Below are 22,204 nucleotides of genomic sequence, written 5' to 3' on the forward strand. Positions count from 1 at the left end.
CGGGAGGAGTTGAGGGAGGGTGGGAAACAGCCTGGGCTGCCCAGGGCAACTCTGGGGGGAGCCTAATGCCTGAGCCCTGAGACCTCAGAGGCCAAGCTAGGCTCCTGGTCTATTCTGGGAAAGGAAGGAGGGAAGAGCATGGAGGCCACTGCCAAGGAGGAGGACGGGCATGAAAGCAGAAGTAACCTTCCAGTTGGGGACCCACCCACCCTTCACCCACTTCAGGCGTGAGCTTAAGGAAGAAATACTTGAAATCAGGCTTCCGTCAGCTCCCAGGATCTGTGGCCTCCTCAGCCTGCACCCCAACCTCCCGCTCTGTTCCAGTTCCAGAGGTTCAAGCCAGGCTCAACTCCCACCCCTCTAGTCTCCAAAGAAGTACAACAGACTGAGTCTGAGTGAAAAATCCGCTTTAATAATCCAGCTTCAGCTCAGCTGAGAACTTCCCCTCTCAAGTGCAAGTCTTTCCAAGAGGGCTCAGTCCACTAAGAGGTTACGGCTCAGAGAAGGGAACAGCTCAAAGAAGCCCTACATTGGGAGGGAACACAGGGTTTGGAATTAGCGCAGACCAGATGGAGACGCCCCGCTGCTCACCTCCCGCCAACACAGGCCCCAAAGAGAGGCAGAGTTGCTTCACCCACACGTGACAACTGCCCCACTCTTGCCCTCCCTGATCCCCTCTGTCCTCTCATTATCCTCTAGGGGCTGATCAGGGCCCAGGGCCTTGAGAAGAATGGGGACCGTTCTTTTCCCACACGGCAGCACCAAGACCACCAGCCCCATCACCTAGGCCAGCCATTTAGTGATGGTGATGTTGCCCCAGCAACCATTCCAGGCACTAGAGGGGCAAGGGGCCCAGCTGCCATGGTGATGGGTGAGGTGGGAGTACCTTGAAGAGCGTGAGGGTCTGGAGGACTCCTGTGGTGCAGGCGGTCTCCCGGATGGAGTGCATGGCCAGCTGCGGGCTGCCTAGATCCAGTACCCGCAGCCCCAGCCGAGAAGCCAAGATGGGTCCAATGGTGGAGCCACATGGGGAGTCATTCCGGACCATGAGATCCTGGGGAGCGGAGGAGAGGTTCATGAGCAACACGTAGAAGTGCTCCTCAAGGCCGAGGAGGATGTCACCTTGGAACTGCAAGGCTGGACGGGGCCTGGCAGATGGCCCACTTCTACCCCCTCGGAGAGTGGAGGTGACCGGCAGAAAACCACAAAGCCAAGACGAACTGGCAGTACAAAGGACAGAACGTTCTGAATGGGCCCCCTTCTCTCCATCTGTGCTACCACCACCCTAGTTCCAGCTGCTATCATTTTGCCTCCTATAAAGAATCCGCTCTCCACACAGCAGGCAAAGGGACTGAAGAAAAACACGTATCCTTTATGTCACCTTCTTGCTTGACACACACTCCACCCTCCACAGACACACAAAAAACCACTCAGTAGTTTTAGTGTTTTTAAAAAGACTGCTACTGGCATTTGGAAACTCTTTCCTTTATACTTTCATAAAAAGGTAAATAAAATCATAATATGATGTTAGATATCACAATTTTCAGTCTAAGGGAAAACAGAATTATAAAATCCAATAAATTAATAACTATTCTTATTTTTTGAATAAGAATTATAGTATTAACTCATGATTTTCAAAATACATGTATTTTTGTCTAGCTATGTTCACAGAAATGACCCAAAAGCACTGTCCCTCCCCCCAAAAAAACCAGTGAACACTCCTGCCAGACATGGTCCCTAATATCACCATCCATCCAAAGCAACCAAGTCTGGGAAGAGAAATGAACAGCAGGAGCTGCAATTTCTCGTTGTAGCAAAAAGCAAGAAAACTTTCAGGAGCTGTGTCAAAGGACACAGGAGCTCCACTGAAAAAGCTCCTGCTGGCCAAAGTTAGGACAACTTGAGGATGAAATAAAATGATTATAGTGCATCAGATCACATCGAACCAACGAAAACCTATGATTTTATAATGATAGTCAGAAAAGGGAAACCAAAAAAACCCCTTAGTATTTGTCATCATTGAAGGTGGCCATTCAAACACCTCATCTTGAAGACTGTCATTAAAGGGAAATAATTAGCATTTTTTTTTGTCTTTCCAGTAGGAACCATACTTCATGATAACCAAAAAGCCCTAGTGAATGAGGGAAAAAGCTCCACGTCACAGGAAGATGGCAGCTAATAAATGTAAAAGGGATGAAATGTAGAAGGGATGAATTGTGGGGTAACATTTTTCAGTAAACTAATGAACTGATTTAGGCTGGGATTATCAAGTAGTCTTAAAACCACTAGATGTCTGGTTGAGGGGGAAGTCATCCCTTGTACAGGTTACTGTCCAGTCAAAGGAGGAGAAGCCCCATATGATGGAGGGATGGACCACCCACCCAATCCAGTGGTCCATCTTATCATCCCTGGGGCGGATCAGCCAGATACTATGTGCATGATGCAACATGGAGGACACCCATCATGACATCTTCTGGCCAAAAATGTTTACCTTGAACACATCAAGCTTTAGGGATGAATTCCAGTTTACAGGGAATACGGGGGCCAGAGGCACAAGCTAGAAGCACCATGAGGAAGGAACCAGACAATCCGGGAAGTGAGACATTACGTGGGATGATCAGGCTGGTTTCTTCAACAAGTCAATGTTTAAAAAAAATGGAGGGGAGGCTGTGCTAGATTAAAAGCCATTTAAGCCATGTACCCGCCAGAAATAACGACATGTGGCCCTGGACTGGAGACTAAGGTGGGGCAGACAACCGTAAAGAATATTTTGGGGAAATTGAAAACGATCTGTGCATTTGATGAGATACAAATTGACTGAAACAGAACAGTGGAGAGTCCTGAGTGCAAAGAGGAAGTGAAAAATATATCCACTATAATTTCATTTTTGAAAAATGTGTGTTAAGTCTATGCAGAGAAAAAAATCAGGAAGAATATACACAGATCTCCATTCATGTTTTGTTTTTTCTGTTTGTGTCTTCTAATTTTCTAAAGTACACATGGCCTCCTTCGGCTGCAAGTGATTAAAGAAAAGTCCCGCAACGTCTTCCCACTGCCTTAGAAGATCAAAGATGCAACCCCTTCCAGGCCCTGGAGGCCTGCGCCACATGCGCCCGGCCTGCACGGGCTCCCCCTCCCGCTCTGCCTGTCTCCTTCCAACAGACCAAGCTCCCGCCTGTCCCCTGGGGCTTCTGCACTTGTTCCCTCTGGCCAGGAAGCTCCTCCTCCAGACTCGCCCATGGCTGCTTCTCTTAATAGAATAGTTAGAAGCTCAAGCGTCACCTCCTCAGAGAGGCCCTCCTGAGAGTGAACAACAGCTCTACACCGGGCAGGGCAGGGCTGTGCAGTAGAGGGAGCCCTGAGCTGCGAGTCAGGGGGCCAGGGTGCTAGTCTTGACTCACCAGGACCTGCCTGCTGTGTCTGTCCCTGGACCACCCGGGCCGCACTCCCTAATACACACATCATGTGTATTACACGTATCATCTCTCTCTATATATATATACACCTATGGCTAGATGGGCCATTGCCAAGGCAAGAGTGAAAATGAGCAGGTGGAGTGCCAGGCTGCCCAGCCCTGAACTACTCTCATGGAAGCCCCCCGGGGGTGTAAGGAGACACAGGGAGGCATCATTATCAGCCCCATTGTACAGGAGTGGAAACTGAGACTCAGAGATCAGGAGACAAGTCCAGGGTCACAGGGTGAGCCCCGCAGCAGAGCCAGCACTGGTCCCAGCTCTGCCCACATCCACAACCCCTGTTCTCCTCATTCCACTGGGACCCTGTCCACTAAAGGTTGTCTACCAGGCTCCCCTCTCACAGGGGGCCCATCTGCTGGTGCCCTGGAGCCCACTCTCGCCCTCACATCTTCCCAGGCAGGGCCCGCCCTCACCTGCAGGGGCACCCCGACGCTGCTGGCCACCTCTCGGATGAGAGCCTCTGAGACCGCGTTTGAGGCATAGCGTTGCTTGCTGTTCACCTTGATCACAGGGCCCTGGGGAGAAGGAGACCAGGAATCGAGGGTGAGGCAGAGACGGTGACAGGCCCAGAGGGAACGAGATGGGGCCCAGACCCAGCCAGGCCTCCGGTCCCTAAAGAGATCAGGGGCACCTCACCTTGTGGAATAAGGGCCGGTGGTTCTCCTCATGCTTGTCCCTGTAAGAGATGGATGAAGGGCCAGGGATGGCAAACAGGAGCTGGGCCTGTCAACACCCACCACCCCTCCCAAGGCAGACACGACCAACGGATCACAGCATGCTTTCCCACTCAGCCCGGCAGGACCTCAGAGGCATGCTCAACACAGTGCTCCAGGCAGCCTCTAGCAATAGATGGAAATAAGTTTGTAGATAGAGCCTATTCAACAAACTGGGTTAGGTATTACATGACTTTGACCAAGTTGGGCCTTGGAGCAGGCAAAAGGAAGTCCCCACTGAACCTCCCGGCAGAATAAGGAAGGAGGAGGGGAGAGACCAGGGCCGGGCACAGCCTGAGGCCTCCAGCTGTGTGAGGTCGGAGCCCAGCAGGGCGGACGCACAGGTAGTTGGGGTGTACGGCGTGGGCCATGTCCGCGCTGATCATGTAGGACTTGGGGATGGCTTCCTCGAAGGCCGTCAGGTGCTGGGGCGACGCTGAGATCCGCCGCAGCACCAGCTCCGTCAGCAGTGACTGCGCCCCCTGGGCGCTCTCGGACCCCACCTGTCGACAGCAGAGACCTTGCTCTGGGGTCTGGGCTAGAGGCCAGGGAGAGGGGCCCGATGCCCAGACTGGCCCAGGGCCCCTCTGAGTCAGTGGGTGGAGAACGGAGGGTGTTAATGATGGTGGGTGGGGCCCAAACTAACCCACAGTCATCTCTGGGGCAGAAACAGCACCTGTGGGTGGGCTTCCCACAGTGTCTCCCCTCCTTCTCCCCGACCCTCACACCCAGGGCTCAGCACAGGGGCCCCACCAGCCCAGTCGGTCTTTTATGTATGTGACACAGACTGCTAACTGCCATGGTGTCTTCTATAACAGAACACCGGGGTTGTAGCTAAGCATGCAACTACTCAGCTGGACACGACCTTCCCAGCTTCCCTTGCAGCTAAACATGGAAAGTTCAATGGAACGCAGGCAGCGATGAAGCCCACCTCTGGGTCACACCCTGAAAAAGACGGGTGTACACTCCCGCTCTGCCCTCTCTCCCTGCCTACTACCTCAGAGTAGACATGATGGCAGGAGCTGGAATGGCCCCCAGGACCCTGAGATGGCAGCTGTGTGTTCAGGACATCAGAGACCTGCCCTGAACTGCTAACTCTGACCTGTGCAGTCACACGAGAGAACTAGCCCCACGTTCACGCCCTGTTGCAGCATCTAAGACCGCACCCTAACACAAGCACGTACAGGAGGACCCACCACGTGCTGAGCCCTGGGGCCACGAGGATGAGACGGCGAGTCCCTGTCCTCCAGGAGCTCACACGCGGCACTGAGATATACGGGAGGTATGTCACGCTTAGAAGCACAGGTAGTGTCTCCCCCGTGGCTGTGGCCTCCCCAACAGCCCTGGCTCACGGTGGGCGCCTGGTACAAGGGGACTGCAGGAGACTCCAGAGGGGACCCTCCCAGGGCCCTCTAAGTACCTCTTCGTTGTCGTAGAGAGCAATCATGCGCACGTGGGGCTCCGAGGCCAGGGAGGCAGGGTTTGCACAGGAGTCGATCAAGGCCTGGTGTGGGGAGGGAGCGGGGCATCATCCTCAGCCCACTTCTTCATAACCTCGGAGCTGACACTCACCACCAGCCTCCCATAGTCAAGGTCGGAGAGAAGCCACTGGCCCTCCTCTCTCAGGGCACTGCCCGGCAGAGGGCGCGTGGGGGACCTTTTCAAAGGAATGGGAGAAGCCACCCTTTGGGTATTCTCCTGTACCTTCCCACGCAAAAGGCAGGAGGATGTGTGAGGGGGAGGGGAAGGGCTGAGAATCCTGGAAAGTCAAAAGCACCAAACAGATCGGGTAAACTAATTGGCCCCAGCGAAAAGATCGAGGTCCCAGGAGGGGACTGCAGCTCCGTCAAGGTGACGTGACTCAGCAGAAAAGAGTCCAAGGTCTGGTTCTAGTCTTAATTACAGCCCAAAGCCCGTGTCCAAGGACAGGACAGGGAGGGAAGAGAGGTGTCAAAGGAGAGAGGGAAGGGAGAGGACGGGCGAGAAGGAACTGACTACGGTAGAAAGAAAGTGGGGAATATCAAGGTGGCTGGGAAGAAGAGACCACCCCACTGAGCTCCCAAGGCACAGAGAGAGGGCTGGCGGGGCTTGTGTCTGGGGTTGGGGGAGCAGAGGGAGGTGGATGACACTGCCTTATGGCATGCAAGGCCTCTCCCCAAATCAGAGGTTAACTGAAAGGAGAAGCCACAAGAGCAGGGTTAGGACAAGACACTGGTGCCCTCAGCCTCTCAGCCTTCCCCCACCTCAGCCCTGGCCCAAGGCCAGCGCAAGGATGGGGCCACAGGAGATGCTGAGGCTGCAGCATTTATGCCCCTCCCCACGGTCCACCCGGCACCAGCAGACTGCGGGGGTGGCCAGCAGCCATGTCACAACCTGCTAGGGCTTGAGGCAGCACTCCCCACCCCCTACAAGACTGTCTGCCTCCCCTGGTGGTGTGTGCCACCTGGGGGCGCCCCAGCCCGTTACCTGCAGGGCACAGAAGCAGCTGTGCAGATTATCCAGCCGAGGGGCAAAGATGAACTCCTCATAGGCCCCACCCAGGACCTAGAAAGACAAGACACTCAGCTGGACCTTGGATCCTGTGCCCTGACTCACCGGGTTCTCCCTGCTCCCCAGGGACTGAGTTTGAGCGAGCCTCTCTGGCTCCTTGTGCAATGTCTCCCTGATCCCTGGCTTAGGGCACTATGACCCCCACTGTGCAGGGCTAAGCAGAGCATGGTGAAGGGGGCTGGGCTAGAGCTGAGGGACGGGGGAGGGGGGCGTGGGTGGGTGGTGGTGGTAGAGGCCTGTAGTTCCCAACCACTTCCTGTGGGACAGGAAAAGGGAAGGGCTGAACAGTCCCAAGAAAAGCTAAGGAAATAGCAGAGGAGGAGACCAACGTAGTGCACATTCAGATCGGCCTTGGCAATCTCCTACTGTCAACAACTGGGAGTGACACGAGGACAGGCTCCAGAAAAAGGGCAGCCACAGCCAGGCCTCTTGCCCTCAGAGGTTCAGGCCAGCATGGGTCAGAGTGAACAGAGACCGCCTGTGGCAGAAATTCCTGGGGAATCTGTGGAAAGGCCGAGGCCCAGGCCCCAGCCCAGACAGTCCAGGTAGGCAGGTCTGCAGTGGGAAACCGGCCTTTGGAGAACCACTGCCCTGGAGACAGAGGGCGGTGGCATCTACTGGCAAGAACAGGAATGAGGGTAACGGGGGGACTGGCAGAGGTGATGAATGCCTCCAGGGACATGCTGGGCCAGGCTGGGATCCCGGAGGTCCCCACCCACGAGTGCCTGCAGCCACTCCTCACCGCAGGCTGTGTGTCTGCAAGGCAGAGTTCCATCTCCAAAATGTTCTCAGGGCTTAGCCCCAGGTGGGCGCAGAGAAGGGACATGAGGACTGAGTGGTGCCGCTCATCCTGCAGGGTAGAAGGATGCTGGGAGGAGGGTCTGCTCTCCCTCCCCTCTCCCCTTCTGCTCACCCCTCCCCGTGGGCAGGGACTCTTACTGCAGCATTGAGAGGCCCAGGCTCAGGAGTCCCTTTCTCCAGCTCCTCCTGGACTGCTGTGGCAAGAATGGGGACCCTGTGGGGAGACACGTGTTGGGGTGTGGGGAGGGCTGGAGGGCATCCTTGAGCTCAGGCATCTCCTGATGGGGAAATGCCCTTGCCCTTCGATTCCCAGCTGGGTCCCAAGAGGAGACCCTGACGGTTGCCCCCATGAGGGAGTGGTCTCCCAGGTCCCACCAGGGCCCCTTCTATCACTGGTGCCACACCCCCTCCCTCCCAGGCACCACAGCCCTTGCCCAAGCTCACAAGTGCATCTCCATGTTGGGCCCAAAGTTCTCGTTGACATTTCGCTGCAGATGGATGGCCAGGTGTGGGATGCGCAGAATGGGCCGGTCCACGTGCACCAGCCGCTGCTCCAGCCGGCCTGAGGTGGGGCACTGTGCCCCCCCAGGCCAACTCAGCGCAGGGCATCTCCCAACCACAGCTGGCTAGAGCCCCCACTTAACCCAGACAAACCAAGGTGGTCCTCAGACCCGGACTGCCCCTACCCCCCTGCCCTGGGGGGCTCTCCACAGGTACCCTGAAGGTGGTGACAGCCAATCTTCAGACAGCTGAAGCTGAGAACCTCCAAGGTCCAACCCCAGTTCCCACCTTGACAATGACACGTCCAGCCAAGGTCAGGTCACGGTCAAACCAGGTGCTCCAGATCCCACCACCATAGGTCTCCACACCAACCTGGTGGAAGCCCACCTGGCTGCGGCGAGACCGCCGTTTCACCTGAGCATGAGGAAGGGAATGAGAAGTCAGAGGCTGCACGACAAGACCTGGAGATGAGACAGGCTGTTCACAAGCTAAAAAACACAAAATGAGTATTAGCGACAAACGACCCAAAGTGGAGAGGGAGCCTTCTTCCTGCTCTAGAGAACAGAGACCCTGAATTGTACCTGCTGACTTCTTTCTGCCCTGTACTCCTCCTCATACCACCCCTACCCCAGCAGGGCCCCAGTTCCTTACCCGGAGGCAGGGACTGTCCGTGTGGGCCCCAATGAGGCTGAACCCATTGCCAGGAACATACTGGCCTCCCACGGCGAAGGCGATGATGGTGGAGGAGTTCCTGGTCAGGAAGTACTGGGGTGCGGGGGGAGTTTGAGTTGTATTAGCCAGCCAGCTGGCACACAGGACTTTGAGACCCAGCCTGGGTTCCCGCCTCTCCGCTCCCATCCCACTCCTGGTACCTTGCTCTCAGGCCTGATATCCCAGGTCTCTGTCTCCTTGAGTTCATGGAAGCCAGCCTGGAGGAGGCGGCTGCGGCACTCGGCCACCGCTGCAGGGAAAGAAGCCCCTCACAGCGATGGAAAGCGGTAGGGGGCACCCCGGCCCAGCCCCCTCCGCTGCACTGGTCACTTACCGTGGAAAGGAGAGGGGCTCCGGTTCACGAACTTCAGGAGTTCCCGGGCCGCGGCCTGCACAGCCTCTTTGCCGCCCCTGCCACTCATGGCCACCTAGGGGAGGGGGGCGCTCAGTCTCCGACGAGGTCTGGGACCCCTGACCTATCAGCCAGGCCCCGGGTACTGCCCCGCACCAACGCCCTGCACTGACCGCTCCAAGGCTCAAGCGTCTGCTTCCGCCCCTTTCCCCACCGAGACGCGCAGATGCCGGGCCGAACCTCTCCCGACTGAGAGCTCGGGCCCTCCAACCACAGGATCACACCGCAGCGCTCCCGGCCCAGCCAGTCCAAGACCGCCCGCCCCCTAATCGGAGTTTAGCTCCGCCCCCGAAGGCCGGCTCCCACGTGCCCGCCCAGCTGAGAAATCCCCGTCGGTTCCCAAACTCCGAGCGGACGCCCAGCTCTGGCCCGGCCTGCACCACGTGGTCTCCAGGGACTACCCACCTCCCAGCCACCCCGGTCTCTGCAGACAGCCCCTTTCCAACTCAGGAAGGTCAGGTCACCCGGGCCGGGCTTTCGGTTTCGCTTTGGCTGGGGCGCGCCGCCCACCTCAGCGCGCTGCTGAGCTTGGGCCCGAGCAGACGCCGGGTCGGTGTGGGGCGGGGAACATGTACCTGCATAGCCCCAGATCTGAGCTCGCGTCGGGTCTGGGGGGCCCCTGCGCTCCGCCCGCCCCGCCCCCGCGGCCCGCCCCGCCCCTCGTCGCCTGCCCGCGGCGGTGGCGGGGGCCCTCTGCCGTCCCGGAGGTGCTAGGACAGCCGAGAACCGCTCGCCCCCGCCCCTCCCCAGGGTCAGAGAGTCCGAGAAAAAACTGGTCCCCGCCAGCTCACCTGGTCCGACGGGTGCTGAACAAGGTGTTCTCTCTCTCCACAGGCAGCCTTGGGATAATGAAAGCAACAAGGCTCATGTTCATGGAGAGCTCGCCATGAGCTTTAGCTTGATGATAAAGCTTAACATGTTCACAACTGCCCTATCAACTTTGTACTTCTACTGTCCCCATCTTATACATGAACAAACCCAAAGACAGAGACGAGGAACCTGTCCAAGGTAGTAAATGGCCAGAGGTGGGGTTTCGACTCAATTAATTCGATTCCAGGGAGCTGGAACAATCCACTCTCAGATCTTTTCTGGACCTTTTTCTCTGCACCTTAAGTGTTACATTACACGGAGGTCCCTGAGGGACAGAAGTTAATGACTTGCCCAAGATCACCCGTATCTGTCTGTACTCTTTCCACTTCTTAAAACGACAGAAAAAAAACAAATTCCATATGTTCTTGGTGGCAATTCCAATATTCCTAAGTCAAGAGTGGTGAGCAGCAATTTAAAAAACCCAGACACCTGCCTAGCCATAGATTCTGATCAGAACTCTTGGTGGCTCCCAGGTTCAAAACAGGACCCACCTGATAACACAGGAGTGTTGTCAACACTCCAGGGATTACAGGTGAACGAAGCAATCTGCCTTTTACATACTGGGGTGGGACTGCCTGGGGGAGTAGCTGGCAGGTCCAGCAGCCCTCACTTCAAAGGAGTTGATATAGCAGGGGAGTGTTCAAGAATATACACACCAGGTGATGGGTTAAATTCATGGCATTCCCTAACCACTTATTGAAATGTCATTATGTATAAAGTTTCAGTGCTGAGTGGGACCTGGAGAGAATATCCTTTTCCTCTGAGGAGCCAGAGGCTGGCTACTGGGGAAGGGACACATTCAAGGGCAGCGAAAAGAGGTGAAACAGGGGGACAACGTATCAGGGAAGGAGACAACTAAGGGAACTTTTTCGTGTTCTTCTGATGACAAAAAAGAGTTCATGTTAATGTGAGAAATTCAAACATCACCAAAGCGGATAACTTAGAAAGAGAAAGTAAACGTTTGGTAAATTGAACATCCATTCGTGATAAAAACCAAAACAAAATCTTAAGAACTCAGGAAGAGAAAGGGTAATAGATGTCTGCCAGAAATCTACAGCAGACATTAGTGGGGAAGTCAGAAGCACTCCTGTTCAGATCAGAAGTAAGACACTGATGGAGCTGTTAGCGCTGGGAGTCAATGTGGACTAAAATAAACAATTATATATGTGGAAAAGTAAAGTTTGTCGTTACTTGTAGCTTATATGATACCTTAGAACCTTCAAGAAAATAAACTGACCAGCTATTAGAATTGTTCGGAAGGTAACCTGATTTTAAAAATCATCAGCTTTCCTTTACAATAATAAACTAGATAATTGGATAATAAAAAGGTCCCATTTAGAAGAACAAGAAATACTATTAAATTCCTAGGAATGAATGTAAGAGAGATCGAGTCTCACTATAATCAGCGAAATACAAGTTAAAAATGAGATACCATTTTTGATTTGTCAGATTAACAAAAATGAAAAACACTGGTAATATCAAGTGTTGGAGAAGGCTTGGGGTAATGCATGCCTTTCTACCTAATTTCTGTGGTGTCAACACTCACTGGGGCTGCTTCCAAGCTGCCAACACGAGCTGAACATGGAGTTGGGAAGGGATGTGCAAAAGAATACCGTCGTATAGATTTCCACCATATAGATATAATCGACGTAAATAACCTCAAGAGCATAGATTGATATTAAAATAGTTGACAGTGATGATTTCTGAGTATTTATGTTTGTAATATAACTTTTTTAATAGTAAGTTTATATAACTGAATTTTTTAATGATTGCTATGTATAACAATGGGATCACAAAATTCCTGGAAATTTGACAATCAATTCTTATGACCTGGTCCAAGTCGGCTCTAGCACACAACTTCACTCAGACCCTATGTCTTTGTTCCTCAACGTGTGATTTGTTGACCTGCAGCATCTACAACACCTGGGAACGTTTTAGAAATGCAGACCCTCAGGGCTGACCCCAGAGCTACCGAATGAGAATCTCCGTGTTAACAAGATCCCTAGATGATCTGAAGGCACTTTAAAGTTTGAGACACCATGTTTCAGAGGACCATGTGGCAGTAAAAAATAACGCAAAGTCAATCTTTATGTATTATCGTAGAAAAAAGTTCCAAAATATATTGTTAAGTGGAAAAAAGCAATTTCCAGAATAATATTTACAGGGCAACTGCATTTAGGTAAAACTCACATAATGAGCTAAATTTCTAGACTTTATATAAATATATATGTGAATGCATGGAAACAGGTTTGGAAGGAGAGTGGTCATCTCTAGATAAGGGAATGGTACTGAATATGAAGTGGGAAGGCCAAGGGGGGCACCTTAGCTATCCAAGAATAGTTTCTGAGAATCATTCGTGCCCTCAGCCTCCCGAGAAAATCTTGCCCTCCTCACCTTAGCTGTGTTTACAATGCTACCATTATTCGTTTATTGCGGAGTGTGTGTGTGTGTGTCCTGCCCATCTGCTAAAATGGGTGCATTTACAGGGGGCTGAATCAGATCTTCTTGATTTCCAGATGCCAAGACACTTCTGGGTATCTCATTGCTGGTAGATATCTTGGTTGTTTAAATGAATACATAATTTGCTTCTAGGTATAATGATAGGAACTTGCATAACACGGGACAATGTGTCCTCCAACAGCATCGTTGGAAGGGCTCTTTAGTTTCCAACACATGTCTTCTGCTCAAGTCCTGTTTCCTATGCTGGATTCAACTGATTAAGGACTACAAATCCCAGAATGCCTTGAGGTGAGTAGCTCAGGCAAGATTCTAATTTCCAACCAATTATGTTCTAGGAGGGAGGATTAAAAAGTACTTTACATGGTTAAAGAGAAGGAAGTACAAGAGGTACCAACAGGGAACAGCTTCCAAGATACACTACCAAGTGAAAAAATGAAGGGCAGAACAGCAGGTATGCTGCCATTTGTGTGGGTAAACATCCAGATGCACACACTTATATTCTTATATGTTTAAAATATGTCAGCAGTCACAAGAACATGGTAACCGACTCTGGGAAGGAGAAATGGGGTGGCTGAGGGTCTGGGGTGGAAGGGGTACTTCCTTTCCCTGTAAATCCTTTTGCACTTTTCAGATTTTTCTCTATGTACATGTATTACCTACTTTTAAAAACTAAGTAAATTAGGATTGGTTAAGTTTGTGCGCTCCACTTCGGCAGCCCAGGGTTTTGCCGGTTCGAATCCTGGGCGCGGACATGGCACCGCTCATCAGGCCATGCTGAGGCGGTGTCCCACATGCCACAACTAGAAGGACCCACAACGAAAAAATATACAACTATGTACCAGGGGACTTTGGGGAGAAAAAGGAAAAATAAAATCCTTAAAAAAAAAAGGAACAAACTATTGATAACAACAACTTGGATGGGTCTCATGGGCATTATGCTGTGTGAAAAAAATGACAAAATGCTCGAGATGGAGAACAGGGTAGTGGTAGCCAAGGGCTCGGGAGGGTGAGGGCAGGGCTCGGTGTGACTCTAAAGGAACAGCACCAGGAACACCTTTGTGGTGCTGGAACAGTTCTGTGTCTTGATTACGGTGGTGGTCACGTGATTCTCTACACATGCAATAAAATTGGGGTTGCCAGCTAAAATACAGGACACCCAGTCAAATTTGAATTTCAGACAAATACAGAATAACATCTTAGTCCTGTGAGAACAGTGGATGCCCCAAATATTGCACGGGGTATACTTACACTTCAAATTTCACTGAGCGTCCTGTATTTTTATTTGCTAGATCTGGCAGTGCTGGATAGCGTGGCATAGAACTATACGCACACATTTGACCTATGTCACCTGCCTGGTGGTGATTGGGCTGTAGTTGTGGAAGACGTAACCACGGGGGGACACTGGGTGAAGGGTACAAAGGACTCTGTGCAGCCTCCTGTGAATGTATCATTACTTCAAAATAAAGTCTTTTTCATCGGCCCTCAAAAGAAAACCACGTGCTCCTGTTGGTGATAAAGACAAAGAGATACAGGGAAGCGCTGGTGATTAATCCCAGGGGTTTTATGGAGGATGGTAAAACTGGCACTTCACAGAGGTCTCATGATGTTTCCCTCTCAGATGTCAACGATCTCGTGTGGCGGCTGACCGTGTAACAGAGTGGTTTTGCACGTGGCCTCGGAAACAGCCACCCTGGGGCTCAGATCGTGACTCCCCCATGGATGGGCTGCAGGCTGTCTGTGCAGTGGTGGCTGGAGCCACCTCCCACTCGCATCTCTTTCCGACTCCATGTTCAGCGACAATGGCCCGGTAGCTTGAAACCGGCCTGGGGAGTATTTACACTAGTGAGATTGGCAAGCACCACAAATCAGGGCTTTTTTCTTCTTCCAGAGAGCTAACTGTTAAATAGGTATCATCAGGGACCGGCCCCGTGGCCGAGTGGTTAAGTTCGCACGCTCTGCTTCAGTTTCACTGGTTCGGATCCTGGGCTTGGACATGGCACCGCTCATCAGGCCATGTTGAGGCAGCATCCCACATGTCACAACTAGAAGAACCCACAACTAAAAGTATACAACTGTCTACTGGGAGGGATTTGGAGAGAAAAAGCCAAAAAAAAAAAGAGATTGGCAAGTTGTTAGCTCAGGTGCCAATCTTTGGGGAAAAAAAAAAAAAGGTACCATCATACCACTTTGGGCCTCAGTTCCCTCATCTGTAAAATAGGGGAAGATAACAGAATAACCTGATAATGTTATGAGGATTAAATAAGACAATGCACATAGCATGCTTCTCATTAACTTTGTCAAATAGCGAGCAATAAATATTCTCCATTATTATCTCATAGGAAACCACGAGCCACTCGGGGGCGGGTTTCTGCTTTCCTCATCCTGATATCTATAGTGCCTGTCACAGGCCTGAAACCCAGCAAGTGCTAAACAAAGTTCGCTAAAGTAGTGAATAAATGGCAGATAATAGAGACTTGAAGTGCTACACTTTCAGAAAATGTGCATTTTATCAGAGGCCTTGGGACACACTTCTTGACTTTAATCTGGGAGATTTTCAGGCCCTGGCATGTTCCCAGGGAGGTCTGGGGAGCACTCACACCCCCAAAGGGGAAGTCTGTCTTTGCAGTCCTGGCCGGGCCTCCCAGGGCAGCAATCCTGGCACACCCCCAGGTGGTGGGGACAGACGGTCACCTCTCCTTCCTCTGGAACCATGATGGGGCATTTCTGGCTCTGAGCCTGTCTGACTAGAGGTCATTTAATCCTCGCTGGATTTGTGCTGTTTATTTTAGTGACCAGGGCTGTTGACTTTCAGTTCGTCTTTCTAGGGGTGCTCGCTCATTTTGCTTCCCTTTTATTTACTCTTTGCAAGCACTTGGCTTTGAGTAAATATGTCTATAAAGTCCCAGGGACTGGGTTATTCTGTGTCTGGTATTTTAATGGCCTTTAAACAGTGTCTGCTCAGGTAAGCATTTTATGGATGGGTCGAAAAGATAAATTCTGTTCTCAGCGGTCTCTGATTCCTTCCAAGCGGCCAGCTGGACACCAGCAGCCTAGGAATCATGGCTTCTCATCAATAATAAAAATATCAAAGGGGGCACCCCTTGGCACAGTGGTTAAGTTTGGTGTGGTCCACTTTGGCGGCCCCATTTCACAGGTTAGGATCCTGGGCGTGGACATACACCACTGGACAGCCAGGTTGTGGCGGTGACCCACATATGAAGTGGAGGAAGATTGGCTCAGATGCTCGCTCGGGCTAATCTTCCTCAGCAAAAAAAAAGAGGAAGATTAGCAACAGATGTTAGCTCAGGGCGAGTCTTCCTCAAAAAAAAAAAAAAAATCAAAGCCAACACTCATCTCAGACAGAGAAACTCACCCACCCTGGTCAGCCAGACATGGGACTTGGGACCTCTGGAAGGTGTTTAATCTCCGGGGCAGTGCTCAGGATAAGAATTCCCTGGAGGGCTTTTAAAAATGCAGACTCATGAGCCCCACACTTGAAAATTCTGCTTTGGAAGGTTTGGACCGAGGCCCAGGGATGTGCATTTTTAACCTGTGCTGCAAATAATTCTGCTGTCCTTAGACGACCTTGAGAAACGCTAACCTAGATTCTCAGAAGCACAAGTGCCAGTGGGTGGGCTGCCCTTGATCTCAGTCTATGTCGTGGGATGACACGAAGAGAAGCTGGGGAACTAGATAGGGCTTTGGGGAAGATTCAGCAACACTCAGCACCCCGCTCCTGCAAAGCTAGGCGACAGCATGACGAGCGTTGTTCCGGGAGGCCACATGCTCAGGTCTAATTTGTCAGTAAGGAGGGCAGGGGTCATTTCCCAATCATCTTTTTATCTCCGCAATTCCTAAGGCAGCACAAGACGCACACGCTGGCCCTCTGCACTGGCCGGACACTCCCACCAAAGATGGACAGAGAGACAGGTCCATTACCTCCGGGTAGCCTGGGAACCAGTTGCTGGGAATGGATGTGGCGGAGAGGCTGAGCGCCATGGTGACCCGCTCACCTCCTCCTGGGCCGGGCCGAGTGTGTCCGGGGCGAGCGTGTCTGAGTCCGAGTGGACACCGACCAGCTGGACCTGCTGCCTTTCTCTGCCAGCTCCCCCGGCTGCCTCGGCCCTCTGCTCAAACTTGTAGGGTCCTCAGTCCACCCACACGGCCCATTATGACATCATCAATGCATTTGAAACAGTAATGTCCTTACAGTCCCCGAGCCTCAGGCTAGCCTACTGTGGCCAGTGTCTAAATGATGACCCCGGACCTGGGGGGAGGGCGTCCTATAGTCCAGGAGGAAGCAACCCAGCCCTCATTCCCCGTCCTCTGGGCCCCTCCGTTTCCATCCCCAGTCAGTGTGCTAATTATTTTATTTGTGTGTTTACCTCTTCACTCTGTTTCCACCACCAGAAGAGGTGCTCCAGAGGGCGCAGCCCACGTCTGCCTTGCTCCCTGCTGAAGCCCCAGGGCTAGCCCAGTGCCTGACACGTTTTAAGTGCTCTGTAAAGATTTTCTGGGAGCATGAATACATGAATGAGAGGCTTCGCTGGCTCCAGCTGTCCATTCATTTATTCATTCAACAAGCGTGTTTTGTGTGTCTGTTGTGGGCCGGGCTCTTGTCAACCTGAATAAGTCCTTTTCTGCCCCCAGGAGCTCCCAGCCTGGCGTGGGATGCTGGAGACACATCCTTTGTGTAATGCACCCTGACAAGGGCTATCTCGAGGTCTAAGGGAGATGGGGCTGCAGGGAGGAGACCGCGGTGGCAATGACAGGCTCTTAAGCCAGAGAGATGGTATGTGGTCTGGCAGGATTTCCCCTGCCTGAGAGAGCCCCATCTGCCCTGAGGCCTCCGCCTGTGCTGACAGCCTCGGCTGCTTGTTTCTGCTAATATTGCAGCAGGGTGCATCTACAGAAGCAATCTATAAAACACCATTTACAGCCATAACTAAACCACAAGAAATCAATCCCCAGCTCACTCCCATCAACAAATATGCTTGGAGGGCCTGCAGAGCGCAGCGCACACCTTTAAGGTGCCAAGGGAGATACGGGGATGGGTGAAATGAGGACTCTGACCCGGGGGCTGCTAATCTCCCTGGGGAGACAGGACACGTGGGGATGAGATTAACCACCCATAGTGAAAGCATGTATGCCATGTAGCAAGTGAAGATTCTAGAACCATGATGCCCAATACACCACCCACCAGCCCCATGTGGCTACTGAGCACTTGCAATGTGGCTAGTCCGAACTGAGAAAGGCTAAGCATATACGATAACATACATATTGGATTATCCCCCAAAATATCTAATATATGTCCATTTTTAAATTTTGATTACATGTTGAAATAATATTTTGGGTAAATTGGGTTAAATATACTATATTATTAAAATTAGTTTCACCTGTTTCTTTTACTTTTTTTTTATTTTTTATTTTTTTTTGAGGAAGGTTAGCCCTGAGCTAACTGATGCCAATCCTCCTCTTTTTGCTGAGGAAGACTGGCCCTGAGCTAACATCCGTGCTCATCTTCCTCTACTTTTATATGTGGGATGCCTACCACAGCATGGGTTTTGCCAATCCGTGCCATGTCCGCACCCAGGATCCGAACCAGCAAACCCTGGGTCACCGAGAAGCAGAACATGCGAACTTAACCTTTGTGCCACCGGGCCGGCTCCATCTTTTACCTTTTTAAAATGTGGCTATAAGAACATTTGAAGTGACATACGTGGCTCCCATTACATCTCTGTCGGACAGCACTGGTCTAGGAGTTGAGGGGACCCTGTGCAGCTGGGAAGACTTCTGAGGAAACGGAACAATTCAGAGCAAGCAAGGGGGTCCTGAGGAAGGGATGGGAGGACATCTGAGAAGTTTGATCATGAAGGGAAGGAGGGGGGATGGCAGCTCGAGGAGGTAACGGAATCCCAGGAACAATGCACACGTCTCTCACCCAGCCCTTCTTCCCTCTCCTGCCGTCTTCCAAAAGTCGGGCCCCGGGCACCTCCAGCTACCTTCTCATGCACCGTCTCTAGAGTTAGGCTCCTTTCTCAATCCTGGACAGTGGGGAGCTGGCCACTGAGCTGGCTTTGGATGCTAAGTATTGGGTGAGTAAGATCCCTACCCAGGCCATCCATTACAAGGGTGGGTTAAAAACACCTCACTCTCCCCTGACTCCAGCCCCGGGCCCTGGGCAAAGGGCATTGGTGGGGAAAAGGAGGGCGGATGAGGGACCCTGATGCAGGCGGAGCCAGGAGTTGGTCCATGTCTGAGATGGGGAGCATTTCTCAGGGGAGCGGTGTGGCCCAGGAGGAGGCAGTCAGCCCCTAACCTGGCCAGACAAGCCTTCCACTATGGACACATTTCCTCAGGGGAAATGAGGCAGCCTGGGTCTGGTGTTGCTGCCCTGCCCTCCCACTCAGCCTCACAGCAGAGCCGTAAACACTCAAGAGCAGGGATTAACTCTGCATGTGGTGTCTGGGACATTGTGAATGACTCTTGGCGGCTGTGTCTGTGTCTGTGTTTGATTGATCTTTTTAACCCCCTGCACCTAGGATGTGAGGCTTGGAAGCAGCCAGTATTCAATAAATATTGACGGATGGAGGAAGAAAAGGAAGGAAGGAAAGGAGGAAGGGAAGGAGGAAGGGAGGGAGGAAGGAAGGAAGGAAGGGTGCGTGAGCGATTAAATGACAAACCTGGCAAAGCACAGAAGCCAGATCCCAGTGTCCAGGCCAGAGGACAACTGATGCCCAGCACGCAGCACTCCATCATTGTCCCTTCCGGCCACAGGGCCTGGGCCCACAAGCTTTGAGAGATGGTGCATGTTCCTGCTGTAGCCATACTGGACTAAACTTCTGCCCTGAGTCTCTTATCCTATTAAGTACTTTTGAAAAGCCCCTTAAAGCCTCTGTAAAAGGAAAGATAACGTGAAGAATTCCAGGAGGGTCGGACAAGCTTGGCCTGGGGTTGGGGGTGGCTGAGTTAGTTCCTGGACCAGCAAAGGAGGGACCACCCCCACCAGCGCATCGGGAAGCCTGCAGTTCCCCCATATGGCCACTGGAGGGCACTTCGACCATGAGATACCAGCTCTCTCGCTTCCCGCGCCTTCCGAGAGCCGCGAGTCAATCCAACGAACGTTTTTAAATCATCACGATAATGAGAGCTCTCCTGTGTTGAATATCCAATGAAACACTAAGTGCCCTAAATGTGTATTGTCTCGCTTAATATTCCTTACAATCGTTGAGAGTTATCTTGGCTATTTAGGAAAAATCGAGACTTAAATGAGCCAAAGAACTTACCTAAAGTCGCGCAGCTAAATGCAATCCTGGCATAAGGACTCGAACTCGAGCCCTTGGGCACCGATCATAGGCGATGAATGAGCACGAGGCTGCAGGGACCGTCGGGGCAGAAGCGAAGAGACCGCTATGCTACACCAATAGGGTTACTGAGCAATTGACACATGTATGAAGCTGGAAGGTGTCTTATAGACAGTGTGTGCATTTCCCGTGGTCATGTTTCTTCCCTCCCCCCCCCCGCCCCGAAATGATGTCATTAAACAAATGAAGTGTTTCACAGTTCCTGGTGTCTTCACTTGGAGGAAATAAAGTCATTGTCATACCAGGCAGGAAAAGATAATTTTCATTTAACACTTAACTAGCACTTATTGTGTACCCAGAACTGTTCTAAGCACTTGACATAGAATAATTAATCCTCACAGTCACTGTGAGCCTCTGAGGTCTGCACTAGGATGATCCCTATTTACAGATGAGGCAATGCAGACACAGAGAGGGAAGCAACTGGCTCAAAGTCACACAGCTAGGAAGAGGCAGAGCAGGGTTTAGGGCCCCAGGACCCAGGCGGTCTGGTTCCAGAATCTGTCCTGTGGAATTTGAGAGTTCCAGCGGAGGAAATGCACTGTGGAGGGGAGGGTGTTCCAGGCAGAGGGAACAGCATCGGGGAAGCCCGGAGGTGGGGAAGCACCAGGTGAGGAGTCAGGATTGTCTCAGGCCCGGGCTGGCTAGCGGAGGCCTGACGGCAGAGGCCCGCGCAGCCGGAGCTCCCTGGGACCTCCGCGGGGTGGGAGAAGGGAGGGGGTACAGCAGGAGGGCCGGCAGAGCAGGGACAAGCGACTGAGGCCGCCCTGCCCTCGCCCCTCTCCAGGGACGGGCAGTTTGGAAAGTGCAGTGTGTGCCCAGGAAACGGCCGGATTGGATGACAGGGAAGATTAAAGGAGCTAAATCGGGCCTGGGGCTGGGGGAGGGGTCCGAGGAGGAGGCCCGGCAGAGGGCCAGCTGCTGGACGCCGGCAGAGGCTGCCGGGAACTCGGGTGGGGGCAGGGCTCCCACACCAGGCAGGAAGGCCTCCCGACCCCAGTGAGGCGGGAATGTGGGGTCACCCAACAAGGGCATCCTCACTTAGAGGGAGCTGGGGGAGGGGTGGGGGCAGAGACCCAGAGGCGAGCGGGGCGCAGAGACCATGGGGGAGGTGGAGGCAGACCTAGAGGTAGAGGTCTGTAGGGGGAGTGGGGGGGGGGGGTAGATAGGAAGAGGGCTGACCCGGAGAGGAAGGGAGGGGGAAAGGTGGGGGCCAGAGACTGAGAGGGGGAAGAAGCTGGGGGCGGAGACTCAGCCTGACCCCATCCTGAGGGGGTGTCCGGAGCTCCGAGCCCAGGCTGGGAAGTGGGGGCACCCACCGGTGCTCGCAGGGGGTTGCTGAGGAGCTCATTGCACAACACAGAGGGGCAGCGGGGACCCGCCTGGGCCCTGGAGCGCAGGGGCCCTCCCACTCTCCCAGCAGCCCCCTCTCCGCCCGATCCCCTCCCCCAGCCTGAGTGGCAGCGCCGGCTGTGGCCCTTCCCAGCCGGTGGGGCAGGTGGTCAGTGGTCTGTTCTGGTGCCCAGCGTGGCTGGGACCCTGAGGGGACTGAGGGAGAGCCCAGCCCGCCTCTCTGAGGATGAGGAGGGGCATGAGGAGCGCTCCTCGGGATGGTTGGGGTTAGGGTTCTGACGGCTGCGGGCGCGGAGAAAAAGATCCAGGGCCGTTTCCAACAAGTTCCATCCTTCGGGATCTTTAAATCAGGAAGAGGGATGTGTGTGGGACATCTCTAGGTGGCTCTGGGGCTCGGGACCTGGGTGGTGGGAATCCCCAGCGGCTGACAGTGGACCTCAGGTTTCTTTCCAACCTGGAGGCGCAGGACCAAGTCCTGCAGGCGGCCTGACCAGGACAGAACTGTGCCTGCTGCTCACCGTGGCGGCTCCCAGGCCAGCTGGGGGCAGTCTGGAGTCAGGGTGCACTCTGGGGATCCCCAGGGCCTGGCTGGCTGGAGGGTGGCACAGGGCAGAGCAGCCCCCACTGGACTCTTATTCCCACCCCCCCCCCACCCAGCCCTCGCCCCCAGGTCCTGTGCAATGAAGGCCAGACTCCTCTGCTGATGGGGCCTCAAGCCCCTATCGACCTGCCCCGTCCAAGCCCAGCCCCCTCTCTGGAGGACAGTGGGGTTGGGAAGAGGAGCAGGGCAGAATGCAGGGAGGGGCTTGCCCACAGCTGGACCTGGGGCTTTTCAGTGGAGATCCCCGCCTAGGGCTGAATTAAAAGGGGAAGGACCTGGGGCTGAGCCTGCCAAGTCAATGTGGGGCAAGGCCTTAGAGACCACATGAAGAAATGAGCTGGGCTTCTAGGAGCCATTGACTGAGGTTCAAATCCAGACTTTGTTTTTACATGCTG

General features: G+C 53.2%; 1 protein-coding gene and 1 long non-coding RNA gene across 7 annotated transcripts; one reads left to right on the top strand and one right to left on the bottom strand.

The window, feature by feature from the left end:
• Positions 1 to 390: 390 nt before the first annotated feature.
• On the bottom strand, positions 391 to 21,216 carry DNPEP (aspartyl aminopeptidase). 6 transcript variants are annotated; one of them, XM_070619915.1, is made up of 16 exons: positions 19,781 to 21,216; positions 9,956 to 10,003; positions 9,087 to 9,180; positions 8,914 to 9,002; positions 8,693 to 8,806; positions 8,330 to 8,455; positions 7,985 to 8,115; positions 7,679 to 7,754; positions 7,482 to 7,589; positions 6,656 to 6,733; positions 5,610 to 5,693; positions 4,532 to 4,692; positions 4,113 to 4,152; positions 3,890 to 3,991; positions 887 to 1,054; positions 391 to 525 (listed from the first exon to the last, which is right to left on the bottom strand). In XM_070619915.1, exons 3-16 carry the CDS (start codon positions 9,172 to 9,174, stop codon positions 475 to 477), a joined length of 1,416 nt encoding a protein of 471 aa, XP_070476016.1. In that variant the 5' UTR covers positions 9,175 to 9,180; positions 9,956 to 10,003; positions 19,781 to 21,216; the 3' UTR covers positions 391 to 474. The 6 variants fall into 6 exon arrangements, with proteins under 6 accessions (XP_070476016.1, XP_070476011.1, XP_070476015.1 ...); XM_070619910.1 differs by lacking the exon at positions 19,781 to 21,216 and adding an exon at positions 16,434 to 16,679; XM_070619914.1 differs by lacking the exon at positions 19,781 to 21,216 and adding an exon at positions 16,508 to 16,667.
• LOC139083454 (uncharacterized) lies at positions 9,469 to 10,094 on the top strand. The gene is made up of 2 exons (XR_011540163.1): positions 9,469 to 9,618; positions 9,999 to 10,094. It is a non-coding gene; the product is annotated as an uncharacterized lncRNA (long non-coding RNA).
• Positions 21,217 to 22,204: the final 988 nt, after the last annotated feature.

The sequence above is a fragment of the Equus przewalskii genome, chromosome 5 (assembly GCF_037783145.1).
Source record: "Equus przewalskii isolate Varuska chromosome 5, EquPr2, whole genome shotgun sequence".
NCBI lineage: Eukaryota > Metazoa > Chordata > Mammalia > Perissodactyla > Equidae > Equus > Equus przewalskii.

Bases quoted from the DNA above. Each gene is read 5' to 3' on its own strand.
- DNPEP (XM_070619910.1), bottom strand. From the start codon at position 16,493: ATGGCGCTCAGCCTCTCCGCCACATCCATTCCCAGCAACTGGTTCCCA. The intron at 8,807-8,913 runs GTACCAGGAGTG...CCCGCACCCCAG, and splicing joins ATATCAGGCCTGAGAGCAAG to TACTTCCTGACCAGGAACTC. The intron at 8,456-8,692 runs GTAAGGAACTGG...CCTCATGCTCAG, and splicing joins CGGACAGTCCCTGCCTCCGG to GTGAAACGGCGGTCTCGCCG.